Source organism: Pygoscelis adeliae, unplaced genomic scaffold, assembly GCF_000699105.1.
Source record: "Pygoscelis adeliae isolate BGI_AS28 unplaced genomic scaffold, ASM69910v1 Scaffold209, whole genome shotgun sequence".
NCBI classification, from domain to species: domain Eukaryota; kingdom Metazoa; phylum Chordata; class Aves; order Sphenisciformes; family Spheniscidae; genus Pygoscelis; species Pygoscelis adeliae.
Genome location: NW_008825538.1, coordinates 4,442,046 through 4,456,510, shown reverse-complemented (window position 1 = coordinate 4,456,510; position 14,465 = coordinate 4,442,046). Strand labels below are relative to the sequence as shown.

The following is a 14,465-nucleotide window of genomic DNA, read 5'->3' as shown; positions in this document are numbered from 1 at the left end:
CTAATAATGCATGATTTATACTTTCACAAATGCTTTTCTCTATCAATTTATAGTGTTTTAATGTATTTCTATTAATAAACAAGACATATGCAAAGTGAGTGCTACATATCCCATTTTCAGTCATATGCGTTTCCCACGACATTTGAAAGGAAGATTTGGCCTTCTTTAGGATATAAATTTAAAATAATACATTTAAAGTATGGTATTTAAAAAATAATTTTTAATCATATATCCCCACTTTATTGTATATTAACCAGTAAATCAGTCTGTTCAAAACATATTCCAGAATCAAAAGGACAGATTTAATTACCAAACTGTCCCCCTCATTCTGACTAGAAACATGGGAATGAGCGATCACAACAGAAGTGGCGAGTTCCACTGTAATACCAGAAATTTATACCAGAGGTCACACATTTAGTACAGCATTTATAACTGGTTTTGTGCACACCTATTTTACCCACAAATGCTGTAATACACAATTTTGATGCAATTTCCTGTGACAAGCAATATTTTTATTTAACCTGCTAAGGAATAATCACCTATATTTTTATGAAAAATATTTTCACTGGAAGTATACATTAAGAAAAGTACTTTAGAGTTTGACTTCTTTTCTTGCAGTGAATTAAAACTATATTGAAAACCCTTTTAGTATTAAAAAGCTTCTAGTGACAGAATATATTTATTGTAGTGTATGTGCCAAACAATAGCAAGATGATTTGATGATAAAAAATGGGACTTTTCTTTATTTCTGAAGAAGATTGAATCAAAAGTTAAATGGAATTTGATATGAACAACTATAGAAACAATATCTATCTGCAAAGAAATATAAGCGTACCTAAATAAACCAGAGAAAAGCTTTAATCCTGGTGGTTTTAGTAAGCCATGCAAAGGCAAATGAGTTATAAAATTGACAGTAAATGTTTTTTAATGCAATCTTTTGAATGCAATTATTTTAAGCATAGTTTTATTCGACAGGAATTCTATACTTTCAATTCAATAAATAATATGCTGCACTACTGATATAGTACCTCAGTCTCTAGACTGCAATAATAATGATAATAATAATACCCATGTCAATGAGCTTAGGAGCTGAAACAAAATATTTTTATTTATGAGACAGCACATGGATTTTATGGATTTTTATTTTAAGGATGCTATTTGATCATCATTCCTTAATGCTTTGCTAGCTATGTATTTGTCTTAAGCACAAATTTATGTAAAGTTACCTTTTTTTTTTGGTGTATATTGCAGAAACACCACTGGACTGTGAGGTTTCACAATGGTCTTCCTGGGGTCTCTGTAGAGGTCTTTGCAGAAAGACAGGGACCAAGATCAGAACTCGTTTTGTACTTCTTCAGCCTGCCAATAATGGAATGCCTTGTCCAAATCTGGATGAAGAAACAGGATGTGCACCAGAGAATTGTGTCTGAAATAAAGAAAAGATAATAAATTAGATAATTTAAAAGTAGGATAAGTTTAACTAAATCTAAACTACATGTCAGTCAATGTTCCTTATAATTTGGGTAAGCTGCACTATTTTGCTGAAAAGGTATATCAGACTGGTTTTGAAAGTTGTTGTTTAATATCAAGATTTTGGGGGGATTAAACTCCTAAGGTTTAGCATGACAACAGTACTTGATCATTTACAGATCAAAAAACCCCAGATAAATCCTTGCCATAAATACACTGTAAGTTCTTGGAGTACCCTCTAGTGGCAGAAAAGAAGATATTTGGAAAGATTATACTTCACACGTAAAAATCTTTCAATCACAAAATCTAAACTAATAACGTTCTTAAATACTGTAATTTGTTGATCTACAGCTATTTATACCTAGAAATTAATTCTTTCTCTAAATTATGTTTTTATAATTTATTGGCATTTTTGTTGTCTTTCTAAACATGTTTAACATGCGTTTCTTCAGAAACTACTTACATAAATCAGAGTGACCAGATGTTTGCAGTGTGGTTAAGACAATAACATAACTGAGTAAACTTGTCTTGAGACTTATGAATACATGAAAATGTCTTTCTTTTTCTGTTTTTCTCAAAAGTGAGAAGAATATCTGTCATGAGGACACTCGGCCAACAAAATTACTAGAAAAAATCAGAAGTGTGGATACTAGTAGAAAATCTCTGAACTTAATTAAAAGCGTTAGCTGAGATTTAAAAACTGACTGATTGTTGCTGTGTGTCCCTCATAAGACAACTATCTCAAAGTTAACACTGTTGACCGTAACATAAATTATATAATTGTCTTTATATATGCAGTAAATATGTCCATGTTTATTAAATGTGTTTGTTGCTATTTGTGTCATCGTAATCTTTTTACAGAGAAAAGTTGCCAATGTTTTAATATTATCTAAAATTGAGGTATACACAGACATAACAAAACACAGTATGTCAGAAACTCTTCCTGACTGCAAGTTTTAATGCTCAAATAACCGTTACAAAGCGAATGTAACATATGGCTTGTAAAGACTTGTGGCTATAAACCTGGGAAAGGATTTTGGAATAACACTTTCCAATAGAATATGTTTACAGTCAGCCCACAAAGCTTTTACAGGACACTGCGATTTTACAAATATAGAGCACAGATATTGAACAGGAGATGTTGATTTGAGTAGGTTCTTTTTGGAATATGCCAAATATCGGAAAATCTATTATGTACTTAAAGGAGCACACTGTATTCTCTGTAGGGTTGAGACATTTAAAATGTTCTCAATATTTTTTTCCAGGAGATGAATCTTGCAAAGACCCAAAGAAAGTTGAAACTATCAGCCTAGACTAAGTTGGTACTGTAAATGCTGATAAACACACAGTTGTTAGGGTTAAGTATAGGAATTACTACATCTTACATTCTTCAGATTCCCATGGTTGCCTGTTTTTCAAAATTGTTTCACTTACTTTTTTTATTATACCTATTTTTCAGGTTCCCCTGTTTCCATTCTATAATGGAAATGGTGTTATTACACTATCATTTTCATATTTTGTGTTTAGTTAATTTCTCCGCCTTTCAATTTTTTTCTTTCTTCTTTTTGTATTAATTTTTACTATTCTATGCTTTTTTTTCTGCTAAACTTATTTACTATATAGTTACACAGTTATCACCACCTTAGAAAACTAAACATATATTGAAGCATATATTTAAATATTCTCTGAGGACAGGAACTAATTTCAAATTGATTGATCAACTAGTTATAGACTAAATTCAATAAAGGTCTTGGGCAGAAATCAGATGCAAGTCAAAATTATGACTTAGGGAAAACAAACCCACAAGCCACAAGGTATCTTTGGAGGAACCTTCCTGGAAGTTCTCTAGACACTAGGGTTTACTTCTTCACATGTCCAGAACAACTGAAAGGCTAGGTCCAGTAGAAGAGTATCTGCATCTGTAATTGTATACATGACCCAAATCTAGGATTTCAGTCCTACAAGTTATGATTTGATAGTGGAGCAGTCCCAGTGTTTACTCAAACTCCTGAAGCCAAAAGTTTCCCAAAGGACACTGAAGGAAAAGGGATGAGAGGGGAAGGTGGAGTAGAAAGAGAAGCAAATATGTAAAAGGCCAACACGTTTCAGGAAACTCCAGTTATTGATAAATAACTTTTCTATTTGAGAGTGTTTACATACATGAATATTCACTGCAGGTTCCTTCAAGCAGAAGTTTCCTATCCAGTCAGTTACCTGGATATGTTTTTTTTTGTAAGCAGTGACTTCAGCAGACCTTGGCAAATATGGCATCCTTTAAGGATGCCCTTGTGGCAGTATAATGTTTGGCCATAAATGTAGTTCCAGGTATTCACTTTGCAAACACCAGGGATGGAGACATTTCTTGGCAAGACTGTGGATACAGTGAGTTCTGCTGAAGCATGGTGGAGCACATTCTAATGATGTAGCACATTTCTCCTAACATATTTTTATTAAATGGATTAGTGAGGTATGTGATCCCTCTGTGGATATGGTGAGGCCTTTGTAGCTTTTACTTTCAGCAGTCTTGGATTTGTCTTAAAAATTTTTGGACGGCGAAGAAGCACAGAGAAACTCTTCCTTCCTTTTCCCTTACATCCAGTGTTACAGATGGCTGGCAGCCAAGATGCTGTGGTCCTAAATACATGAGATTTAGGGAAGGAAGTAGGTAAATTAATTTCTGGGTTAAACTAATCTCAGAAAACACTTTGGGAGGAAACTTGAAATGGATTTGTAAGGAAAATTTTTTTAGCAATAACATTCTGTAGGAAAAATCAGCTTTGATGTCTTGGCAGATATTCTTGCAGAATGAAAGACACGGTTAAAGGTAAGTGAAGTAGCAAAAAAAGTCACCATAGACTTGAACTGTGGTCCTACAAAAACCACAAACACCAAATTCAATTCCTATAGTGGAATAGGGTACCTCATTACTGAGAACAACTTGTCCAGTACCTTAAGGAATTTAAGGACAATTACCTGTGAACATATGAAAGCTCTTCCTATTACCTCCTAGTAGGTAGGAATGCCAGCTGAAGCTGTGGATATATTTATGCTTTTCTATGGGCTGTGGCTTCTCTGCAGACATCCAGTACAGCACCTTCGTGGTTAATGACTAGGGAAAAAAGAGAGTACTTCTGTACATAAGTCAGGATACAAGAAGGACTGATGTGATCTATGAACTGAACTGAACCGAACCGAACTGAAAAGCTCTCCCTGGTACCATAGCATAAATGTTGGTTGTGTGAGCCTTAGGTGGACTAAAGGAGAGGGCAGACATTTTGTTCTACCAAATACTCCAAAATGACCAGGATGGATGCCCAGGGTGTGTGTGTGAAACGAACTTACTAACTGCATTTTGAGGCCCTGTTCCATTTTGTTTAGTAAATATGCCTTCCCACAACTGAGGAGAAGCTGTGTCAGAGGGCCAACCCTACACTGTATAAGTGTACTGTATAAGCGGGCCAACTCTAACTGACCAAATCTCGTCCACTGAGCCTGCTATGAAGAGTTGCAGGCAATTGTCAAAATGGCACAGGGTCTGCTGTTAAAGATCATTTTTGGGAGAGACAGTCTTAGATTCATTGAAAAACAGCTCTAATATCCTAGCCACACTGCCTAAGCTAAGCATGGACACGGAAACTAATGTGTGCCTTACTTCTAGAATGGAATGGAAAACATGCTGGCTTTTCTGATCAGTGAATGAGCACGGTCCCCATCAGGACATAACTGGAATGTGAGCAAAAGATCTGAGAGTACTTGATGGTATTGAAGGCAAAAAAGTCCATTTCATGATCTAGTTGAAGATATCCCTGCCCACGGCAGGGGCGTTGGACTAGATGACCTTTAGAGGTCCCTTCCAACCCAAACTATTCTATGATCCTATGATTCTATGATATTCCCAGTCCCAGGTAATTGAAATACATTGGGAATATCTGATCTGTTATGAATGATCCAACATAATAAAGTAACTCAGACTATTCCATGACAATATTTAACATGCTCAGAAAATAAATCTAACACTTGATACAGCAGTTCTGAAGTCGGCCAAATCCTGTTTAATGGGATGTAGTATGCAGAAGTTGTGTCCATGGTAATTTACAGGTACTGTGAATGCCTGAGACAAAAAAGCTCTCAATACGCTGCATGACAACCTGATCACCTGGAGGCTGACTTATTTTTGTTTGTTTGAAGTCCAGCAGCCCTACTATGTTAGCATTTGCTAGCCAAAAGTACAGAAGTAATGTGTCTGTCCCAACTGGTCTGGGCAAAGTGAAGGATAAAGTGGCGTCCCCTTGTACATCTTGTGTTCTACCATTGGAACACGGAATTCTGGAAATTTCATTAGTCAATCAAAAGCTAAAAGGATGATTGCTTAAGCAGCTCACAGTCTGCAGACAAATCTATACTTCTTGCAGGTATAGTATGGCATGAGAATTTATGCAGGAGCATGTCAGTCAAGATCTCCCTGTGGTGGAGGAGTAAGAGTGCAATTATATTACGAGATTCTGTATAATCTAAAATTATTTCTGATGGATAAATGCTAAAGTAGTAACAGAGTCCTAATATCACCTTTGAGACTCCTAAGGATTCAATGGCCATGAGATGCAATTTGTATCCCTCTATCCTTAACCATATGGAGTCAAAGAAAAAGAAGTAATGTTTAAGGAATCAAGGCTCCTCATCTTTGACAATCTCTTTATCAGTGTAAGGATGTTGTATTTTGCTGGAGGTGAACTAATACTTGTGCTAGAACTTCTGTGAAGATACTTCATGCTGTGGAATGGACTGAACTTATGATGGTTGTGAGCCTATGTCCGTGTTAGACAAAGACATTTTTTATTGAGACAACTTTATGGGTGGCAGGTGCAGTAAAGGGCAATAAACCAGCAGATGTGAAATAATCCATCCTGAAATTTTAGGTATTTAGGTTACAGATATTGAGGATGAGTTGCTGTCCATCCTTCTTCCTTGACACTAGGAAGAAACATGTTCTTGTGTTATGATGGGGCCAATTCTATGGTTACCAGCGCTAGCAGAATGCATCTCCTGCTAAAGAGATTCTCAGAAGGGCTGCTCAGAAATGGATAGGAAGAGCAACATAGTTTTATTTACTAATAAATAGGTGTCACCAAATAACAGTAAATGCAAATGGGACATTCTATGAGGAAATTGAAAGAAGAATTCAGAGGAGGTGTTGAACAATAAGGGAAAAGGGCTAGTCATGAGCCTTTGGTGTGTGCATAGTGTTAAGGATGCAACTTATGCAGCTGAGCATTTGACAGCTAGATAAAAACAAAACATAAAATCCAACTACCGCCTTTTCAAGCAAAATAAATGCTGATAAAATTCCAGCAAGGAGATGGTGGTTTCCCTGTCTATGGCACTGCATACCACCTATATGGCATGTGTGTGTAGCTTATATCCCATACCTTGAAGTCAAGATGACAGAACTCTGAAGTGAACTAAGAGGTTCAACAAAGACACATTCAAGGACATGACAACAATTTCATCTGCAAATGCCAGGTGCTGCTGAGGAACATGGCAGGGTTGTAGAGAGTCAGTGATCAAACTACAGTCTTACAACAGGAGTGTAGTGAGCTTCTGAAGGGGAAAATGAGCTCAAAGGTGGTTCCTCCCTACTGGAAATGATCCCATAGGTGGGTCCTATGCTGGAAAACAACCACATATCCTCTCCCATTGAGGCCAACCTTCCAGACACAGTGATCTCAGTTTATAGGACAAGGAACACTTGAGTAGTAACTGAGTTCATCATCAGGCATATAGATTGTTTGGTCTATATTAGTACAAAGGGGAATAATGAAACCCTCTATCATTATTTAATTTACACTATAACTTTCTTTAGAGAATTTATTAGGCAGCAACTAAGAGAAAGACATTCTTATCTAAAATGTCTTATTCAGAAAGTGTTAATTTTATTTTTTTTTCCTGCTGTATCATATTCATTAGTGTTTCAGAGTCTTTTATTGTCTAAGTTCTTTTGACTTTCTTCGTATTTCTTTCAGCCCTTTTATGTGGTCCCTATGGGTTTTGTACAGGTGTATACATATGTCCAATGATTTAGGTACAAGTTTTCTTAATAAAAGAGGAGTGAAGCTCTGGAATAATCACCCAGAATAAATAAGTTAACAAGTTCATTTAAGTTGAAAATTGAGCAGTTTATGGAAAGAGATAACCGATGCAGTTGCTTACAGTAATCTAGGGAACTGATCTCAAGTACCTGAGAGGTTCTTTCCAGTTTCGTGTTCTTCTATGTGTATAAAATAAAATTTTAATCTAGATGTTGGGAAAGAAGAAAGATTTTACAAGTTATCTTTTTCATGTTATCTCATTCTGCAGAACATACTGTAGTTATTTATAAATGTGTTACCACCAGCTGCCTTTTCTCACAGGTTTTTTTCGCCCTCAAAAATACACTGATAAGCAGCAAACAAGAAACGACCACAGGACTACGTACATTTGTAAATAGTTATCTCCAAAAGCAGTACAACTGGGATACATAAAAACCATGAAAAGCCAATTAATAGGATTTCTTATGAACTTTTGGATTTCTTTTTCACTCGCTTTATATTTTCACAGTGGAGAAAGAGAAGAAAAATGTATAATCGAAGATGTTCCCAGTGACACGTTGGTAATTGGTAGGTATCTGTCAATGCTATATGATGATCTAACCTATGCAATAATGAAGATAGCTTGTAATGTAACAGGAAAATCTGTGATTGATAAATATGGTAAAACCCTGGTGATAAGAAAGAGGGCACACTGAAAATAATTCCCCGCAGCAGGGACTAGTTATAATGTCCTCACACATTATGTGTATCCCTCACACAAAGAAAGGCAGGTTTGCAGAATGTTTAACTGACTGGACAAACAAAAGGACTGTCTAATCCTACAGCAGTGGAACTGCTTCTTCAGTGTGTGCTTCTATACATTCTGGCTGATTTACTCATTCATACCAGAATTTCTGTAACATGTTTTTACCCATATGAATGCGAGAGTTACTTTTTTGATTAACACTGGTCTGGAAAGAAGCAATTCAAGATGTACTAAAGTTCCGTTTCACCTGGGCTAACACAAGCACATTAAGTTCGTCTACAAGACTGTAAATGTAAGATTGAAAGGGGACAGTAAAAAATAATATATAATCTTCTTTTTTAAAAATAATGTGAAAAATATGAAAGACAATCCTAACAATGTAATTTGAATACAGCACACATGCTTTTGGAGGTCTCAGCATGCCTTCTGTATGCTAATCTTGCCAGAGCATTAGGAGTAATCAGAAAGCATTACTTGTTAATCAACCATTTTTGTAGCATTCTAGAACATTTTCTAGTGTAGTAAAAATTTATTGCATTTCACACTGTTATAAAGTGCTCCCTAAGCAATTTTAATCATAAGCACATGAAATACATATATTGTTTTATTGTTAATAATTTATCTTTATATTTTTGCTGGAAAAGCAATAAAGATGTTTAATATTAAGCTATGTTTTATTTAACAGATTTTTATCTATTTTTATTCAGGGAATTACAAAGTACAACGCTGGGATATACATAAACAAGACTTTCTTGAATCTGCTCCCGGTTTGGGAATGTTTGTGACTGTCACAACTCCTTCTGCTGAGGTAAATATGCTTTAGAAATGGTTCTGTAGGATTTATGAGTCGACTTTTGGCACTGACAGGCAGCACTATCTAAAAATAATAGACACTTTTGGGGAAAAAGTAAGTCTATCAGCTAGTTCAGTATTTTGGTGCTGAAAGGTATAAGCACCTTGTGATTTCTATCAAAATAAATAGAAAAGACAATGTTTGATAATGATGTGTGTGGACAATTTTTGCATTACTACCAGATTTGGGAAACTGTGTCATTAAGAATAGTAAGTGACAACTGAGAAAACAGGTTAGATTTTAAAAATTTAAGTTTAAAAAAAATGAAAATTCACTTGAGCGGCAGAAAGGAAGGCTGATGATAAACTAAACTGCAAAAGTCAAGATTGCCTTGAGGCTGCATATAGCCATCATGCATAACAACTGCCTGCATTGCCATGAAGTCCTGAGCTTTTTCAGCAATGGACAATTTATTTCTGTGCCTAGACAAAGTCTTAGTTTTCGAACTTTAAATGCTTTAGAAAGCATTGGCTTTTGTACATTGCAGAAATCTATAGCATTTCAATGTTCACTGTAAGTTAAAATCGTTTATTTTTCTCTAAATCGATTCTGAAATTCAGATAAATTTAATGTTGTCAGGAGGTTAATTGATTATTTTTTACATCCAATTCACAGCTCTGTTTTTTGATTGTTTTATTGATATTTATAATGTACATACCCAACATATATAATATCTAAATTGCAGGTACTATTGTCAAAACTGTATGGGCCACAAGGAACATTTTCTTTTACATCCTATCTATCTGGGGAGCATGTTATCTGCCTACAGTCTAACTCAACAAGATTTGTGGCATTTGCAGGAAGTAAACTGGTAGGTATATTTCTTAAATATTCTTTGTTGTAATAGTATCAATTGTTTACAAACTGCAGAGATTACAAATTAGATTAGAAGGTAGTCTAACTTCTAGCAGATAATTCAACATTTTAGTGATTAAAGAAGACAAACCTAGAATTATGAAGATGAAGAGATAAAGAGACTCTGTTCTGATATTTAAGAAGTCAAGATTAAAGAGGCAAGACAAATAACTATAGAGTGATTTAATGTTTGTACAGTGCTTTGAATGTGAAAGATTCTGATCAATCAGAACAACTATTTGGTTCAAAAAGATAAATATGTAAGATTGACTAACACAAACACTTGTCATAAAGATATTCCATGTCTTCACTAACTTTGATTGAATTCCTAAAGAAAATGTAACATTTTAATTCTTGAAAGATATTCAAATTAAGAATATATTAGCATACTTGATATTGTCTACTACCAACAAAGTTGGTCTTAATACAGATTTTGAAAAAAAAAAAGAGGCCATCAGAGGTGATATCATGGCTCTGATCTATTTCAGCAAACAATTTCATAAACACTGTTTTGAAAATTGTATCTATATACCACTTCTCAAAAGATAGTTGAACAGGTGAGAATTACTCTCTAGAGGTGCTTTTTTTTTCTAGTTGACTGCAAAAGGGTTAGATAACCAGCTAGATATAAAATCTCGTAAATGTGTTAAGTGAGGTAGGCCAAATTTCATCCTAGATGTATGCTTTGGGAACATGTAGATGATACAGAAGCAAGAAGACTTAACAATACTGAAGTGGGAATATTACACTGGAATAAGTAGGTGTTCTTATGGATTGATTTATGGAAATGAGTGGAAATTTAATCATACATATTGCAAAAGCACTTAGGTTCTAATAATAAAAAAAATCGTGGCACTCAGCAACTAGAGAGGGTGAGGGGGATAAAGCATTGGCTGGTCATAGTTAACTTCACACCATGAATGTGATTCTGAGGATACACCAGGCGATTTTTATCTGCTATAGATGGAGATGTATTAATATCATTTTACATGATGCATGCACCATGTACAGTTCTGGTCATCCTATTTAAAAAAAGTGAACAGGTGCAGGGAAGGAGAACATTAATAGCACCAATATTAAATAGGGTGGTTTGTTTAGCTTAAGAACACAGAAATAAAAAAGGAAAATATTGCTCTTTATAATTATATCTGCAGGAATAAAGATCACAAAAGGAAAAACATTCTTTAGGTAACTTAAATCTTCATGTGTTCTGTAAGAACCAGATGCAGTGGTGGTGATGTGAACTGCTTCAAACCAAAGTTTAATAAATTAAAGGACAAAGGCTACCATAAGGTTGTGAGATGGATGTCCAGATGTTCAGTTAGCTAATTCTAAGAGAGCTGAAAGGAGATGTGCCCTTCATTTGTGGTTGATGTCTGAGTAGACCAAATTTCTATCGTGGTAATACCAAGCTCTAGGATTTCAGCAGATTATTTGTTTGGCTAAAACTTTTAAATTTTCTCTTAGGTACAAATTGGCTTCTAGGAGAACTTTCTCCTATTAGTTTTAGTAAAATTTTTCATTCATGCCAAAATAAGTTGCATAATATTGCAAGTTGCATTCTTCTCTTTTCTTTCTACGGGTCTGTTGCTTGGCAGCTTTGGGGCATTTTTGCTATAGAGCGTACAATAGCTTATAGGCTATTGGGAGGTATTTCATACCGGATAAACTGTGTGCAGAGAAAGAAAAAAGATACCTTATGGATGGTTCTGCTGTAATACCTATGATAAACTGCAAATAATGATTCCACTGGTCTCCTTCCAGTCTTATATTCCTGTTAGTGGAGGAAACATAGAAGTGCATCAGTAAAAAGCTTCCTGCAGTACTACTGTGCTATTTCTGCAATATTAGGATGGAATGTGAAACACAATGAGCAGTCCTAATGGTACTCATTTTTTTAACTAGTTTGGACAAAGAACAGAAAACATTTTCATGGTGGTTGAATCAATACTAGCACAAAATAATTCCCTAACAGTAGTCAAGATTCTAAATTTATATAATTAATTTAAAAATAAAATTAAGAAACACTTTAAATATCCCATCTGATTCTAATTTTAGGGAGGATTTCTATAAGCAATTAAAACTATTTTCCTGTAATGAGCTTAAATGGAAATTATCAATTGTTTCTTTTTTTCTAAGGAATTTTGAAAACGAGGAAGACACAGTAATGGAATATTATTTCTGTTCACAGCGTATCCATTTGGACATTAGAGTTGGAGAACATTTTTTGGATGAATCTGTTGTTCAAGCTAAAGACAAAGTGAATGAAGTTAACTCTAGACTAGAACATCTAATTGAGCAAATTCATCACATATCCAAAGAACAAAATTATGAAAGAGTATGTATGTTCCCTAATGGAAATGTTAAAAATATTGTACAGAGGTTTATTGATTTATAAAGTATTACGAGGTTTATTATTTAATTGCAGTGTTATTTTTAACTAACTCATAAAAATCTATTGGTATTTAACCAATATGGCTTACATTACCTTGCAAAATACTTTTAAGCTGTAACATAAAAACTAATTAATCCCTGTGAACTCATGCTTATAGCAACAGGTGTTATTTTAAAGCAGGAATTTCCAAATATAGTTTCCTTGGTCAGAGTCAGTAAGAGCAGCTGAGCAGGTGGCAGGTACCGTTGCTGGTGATGTTGCCAGCTGCTGTTTCCATGGTGGCCTGTGTGCATAATCTTTATTGGAGTGGGTGAGGAAATGACTGAGCTTATATTTATATATCTCCATGCAGGTAGAAATAAAGCCCTCCTTCAAACAAGTGTACACCCGTTGTTCTCACTTTTCTATACGTATGCAGGCAGTCAGACTGTGTTTGAAATATATCAACTAGTTACCTAAAAAAAGAAATTTGGCTGCAAAAAGGTTCTTGACTGCAATATGAAAGTGACTGTAAACCTAAAAAGGCTTAAGCTTGTACTAGTGGAACATATTTAGCACAATATATGTTTTATGAACAAGGGAAAGCTCTGTTTGCCTTTTTGCTTCAGGATACAGTGTGTCTGCTTCTCGGTTTTGATTTGTAAAGATATCCACCTTATGGATAAGAACAAACTTTCATTCTTATCAACGTGAAAAAAGTGTTTGTTCACGACCATGCAGAAAAGGGATGCCTGTCTAGTTACCCAGATAGCAGCATGAAACATACAGATGCCAAAAAGTAATAATTATGCTTTTTGATTTTTCTTCAGGAGCGTGAAGAAAAATTTCGGAAGACAAGTGAAGAAACTAACAGCAATATTTTGTGGTGGGCTATTGTACAAACACTAATCCTCATCTCCATTGGAATCTGGCAAATCAAATCTCTGAGAGATTTCTTTATATCTAAGAAGCTTGTTTAAATCTTATAAAGTAAATGCACAGATTTGAAAATTGCACACCATGTAACACCTAACATCCAAAGAAACCCAGTATCTGTGAGAAAACTGGTTGTATATAACTCTCAAGCTTCTCTCATCTTCTACTCTGGTTCTTACTCAAACTCTGGTTTTCTCCATTTATATCACAGCCTCTGGCATCCCCTTACATTTTACTCCTTGAATCCCATCTTTTATGCGTTTCTTTTCCTCTGCAGATGCTAAATCTAGAAGAAGGGCTCAATGATTAAGGAAACATTTAAGTTCAACTCAGGATTGTTACATCTAAAATAGAAATATAAAAAAAGCTCCCTAATTTTTCAATGTTCTCTACTGTTGTGGTTTGACCCCAGCTGGCAACTAAGCACCACACAGCTGCTCACTCACTCCCCCGCCACCCCCAGTGGGACGGGGGAGAGAATCGGAAGGGTAAAAGTGAGAAAACTCATGGGTTGAGATAAAGACAGTTTAATAATCTAGTAGTAGTAGTAGTGGTAGTAGTAGTAGTAGTAATAGTAATAAAAGAAAATTGTAAGGAAAAGAGGAAAAAACAACAAAGAGAGAGAAAATAAAACCCAAGGAAGGCAAGTGATGCAAATGAAAACAAGTGCTCACCAACAACCGACCGATGCCCAGCCAGTCCCTGCGCTGCAGCCCCCCGGCCAACCTCCCCCCTAGTTTTATTGCTGAGCATGACACCATATGGTGTGGAATATCCCTTGGGTCAGTTGGGGTCAGCTGTCCCGGCTGTGTCCCCTCCCAGCTTCTTGTGCACCCCCAGCCTGCTCACTGGTGGGGTGGGGTGAGAAGCAGAAAGGGCCTTGACTTTGTGTAAGTACTGCTCAGCAATAACTAAAACATCCCTGCATTATCAACACTGTTTTCTGCACAAAACCAAAACATAGTCCCATACTAGCTACTGCGAAGAAAATTAACTCTATCCCAGTCAAAACCAGTAGAGCTACTTGCTTAGTAAACTTATTCTGTACTAACATGAGCAGTTCAGTGTTTCAGACTGACTAGGATTCAGATAGTAGGCAGAGAAACAACTATCTCGCTTATGGTGCTTAATTGGGTGAGAGTGTCT

At 35.5% G+C, this 14,465-nt stretch overlaps 2 protein-coding genes across 2 annotated transcripts in view; both read left to right on the top strand.

Moving 5' to 3' along the window:
- The window catches only part of SPON2 (spondin 2, extracellular matrix protein), a 6,630-nt gene extending 4,327 nt beyond the window's left edge, over positions 1-2,303 (top strand). The window contains exon 6 of the mRNA XM_009331891.1: positions 1,252-2,303. Within this exon, the coding sequence (XP_009330166.1) occupies positions 1,252-1,430 (179 nt within the window). The 3' untranslated portion in view covers positions 1,431-2,303. The remainder of the gene's footprint in view (positions 1-1,251) is intronic.
- A 5,661-nt stretch (positions 2,304-7,964) lies between these two features.
- Positions 7,965-13,374, top strand: LOC103923517 (transmembrane emp24 domain-containing protein 11-like). Its single transcript, XM_009331890.1, has 5 exons — positions 7,965-8,123; positions 9,009-9,109; positions 9,840-9,965; positions 12,201-12,347; positions 13,214-13,374. Exons 1-5 carry the CDS (start codon positions 7,994-7,996, stop codon positions 13,361-13,363), a joined length of 654 nt encoding a protein of 217 aa, XP_009330165.1. The 5' UTR covers positions 7,965-7,993; the 3' UTR covers positions 13,364-13,374.
- The last annotated feature ends 1,091 nt before the right edge of the window (positions 13,375-14,465 follow it).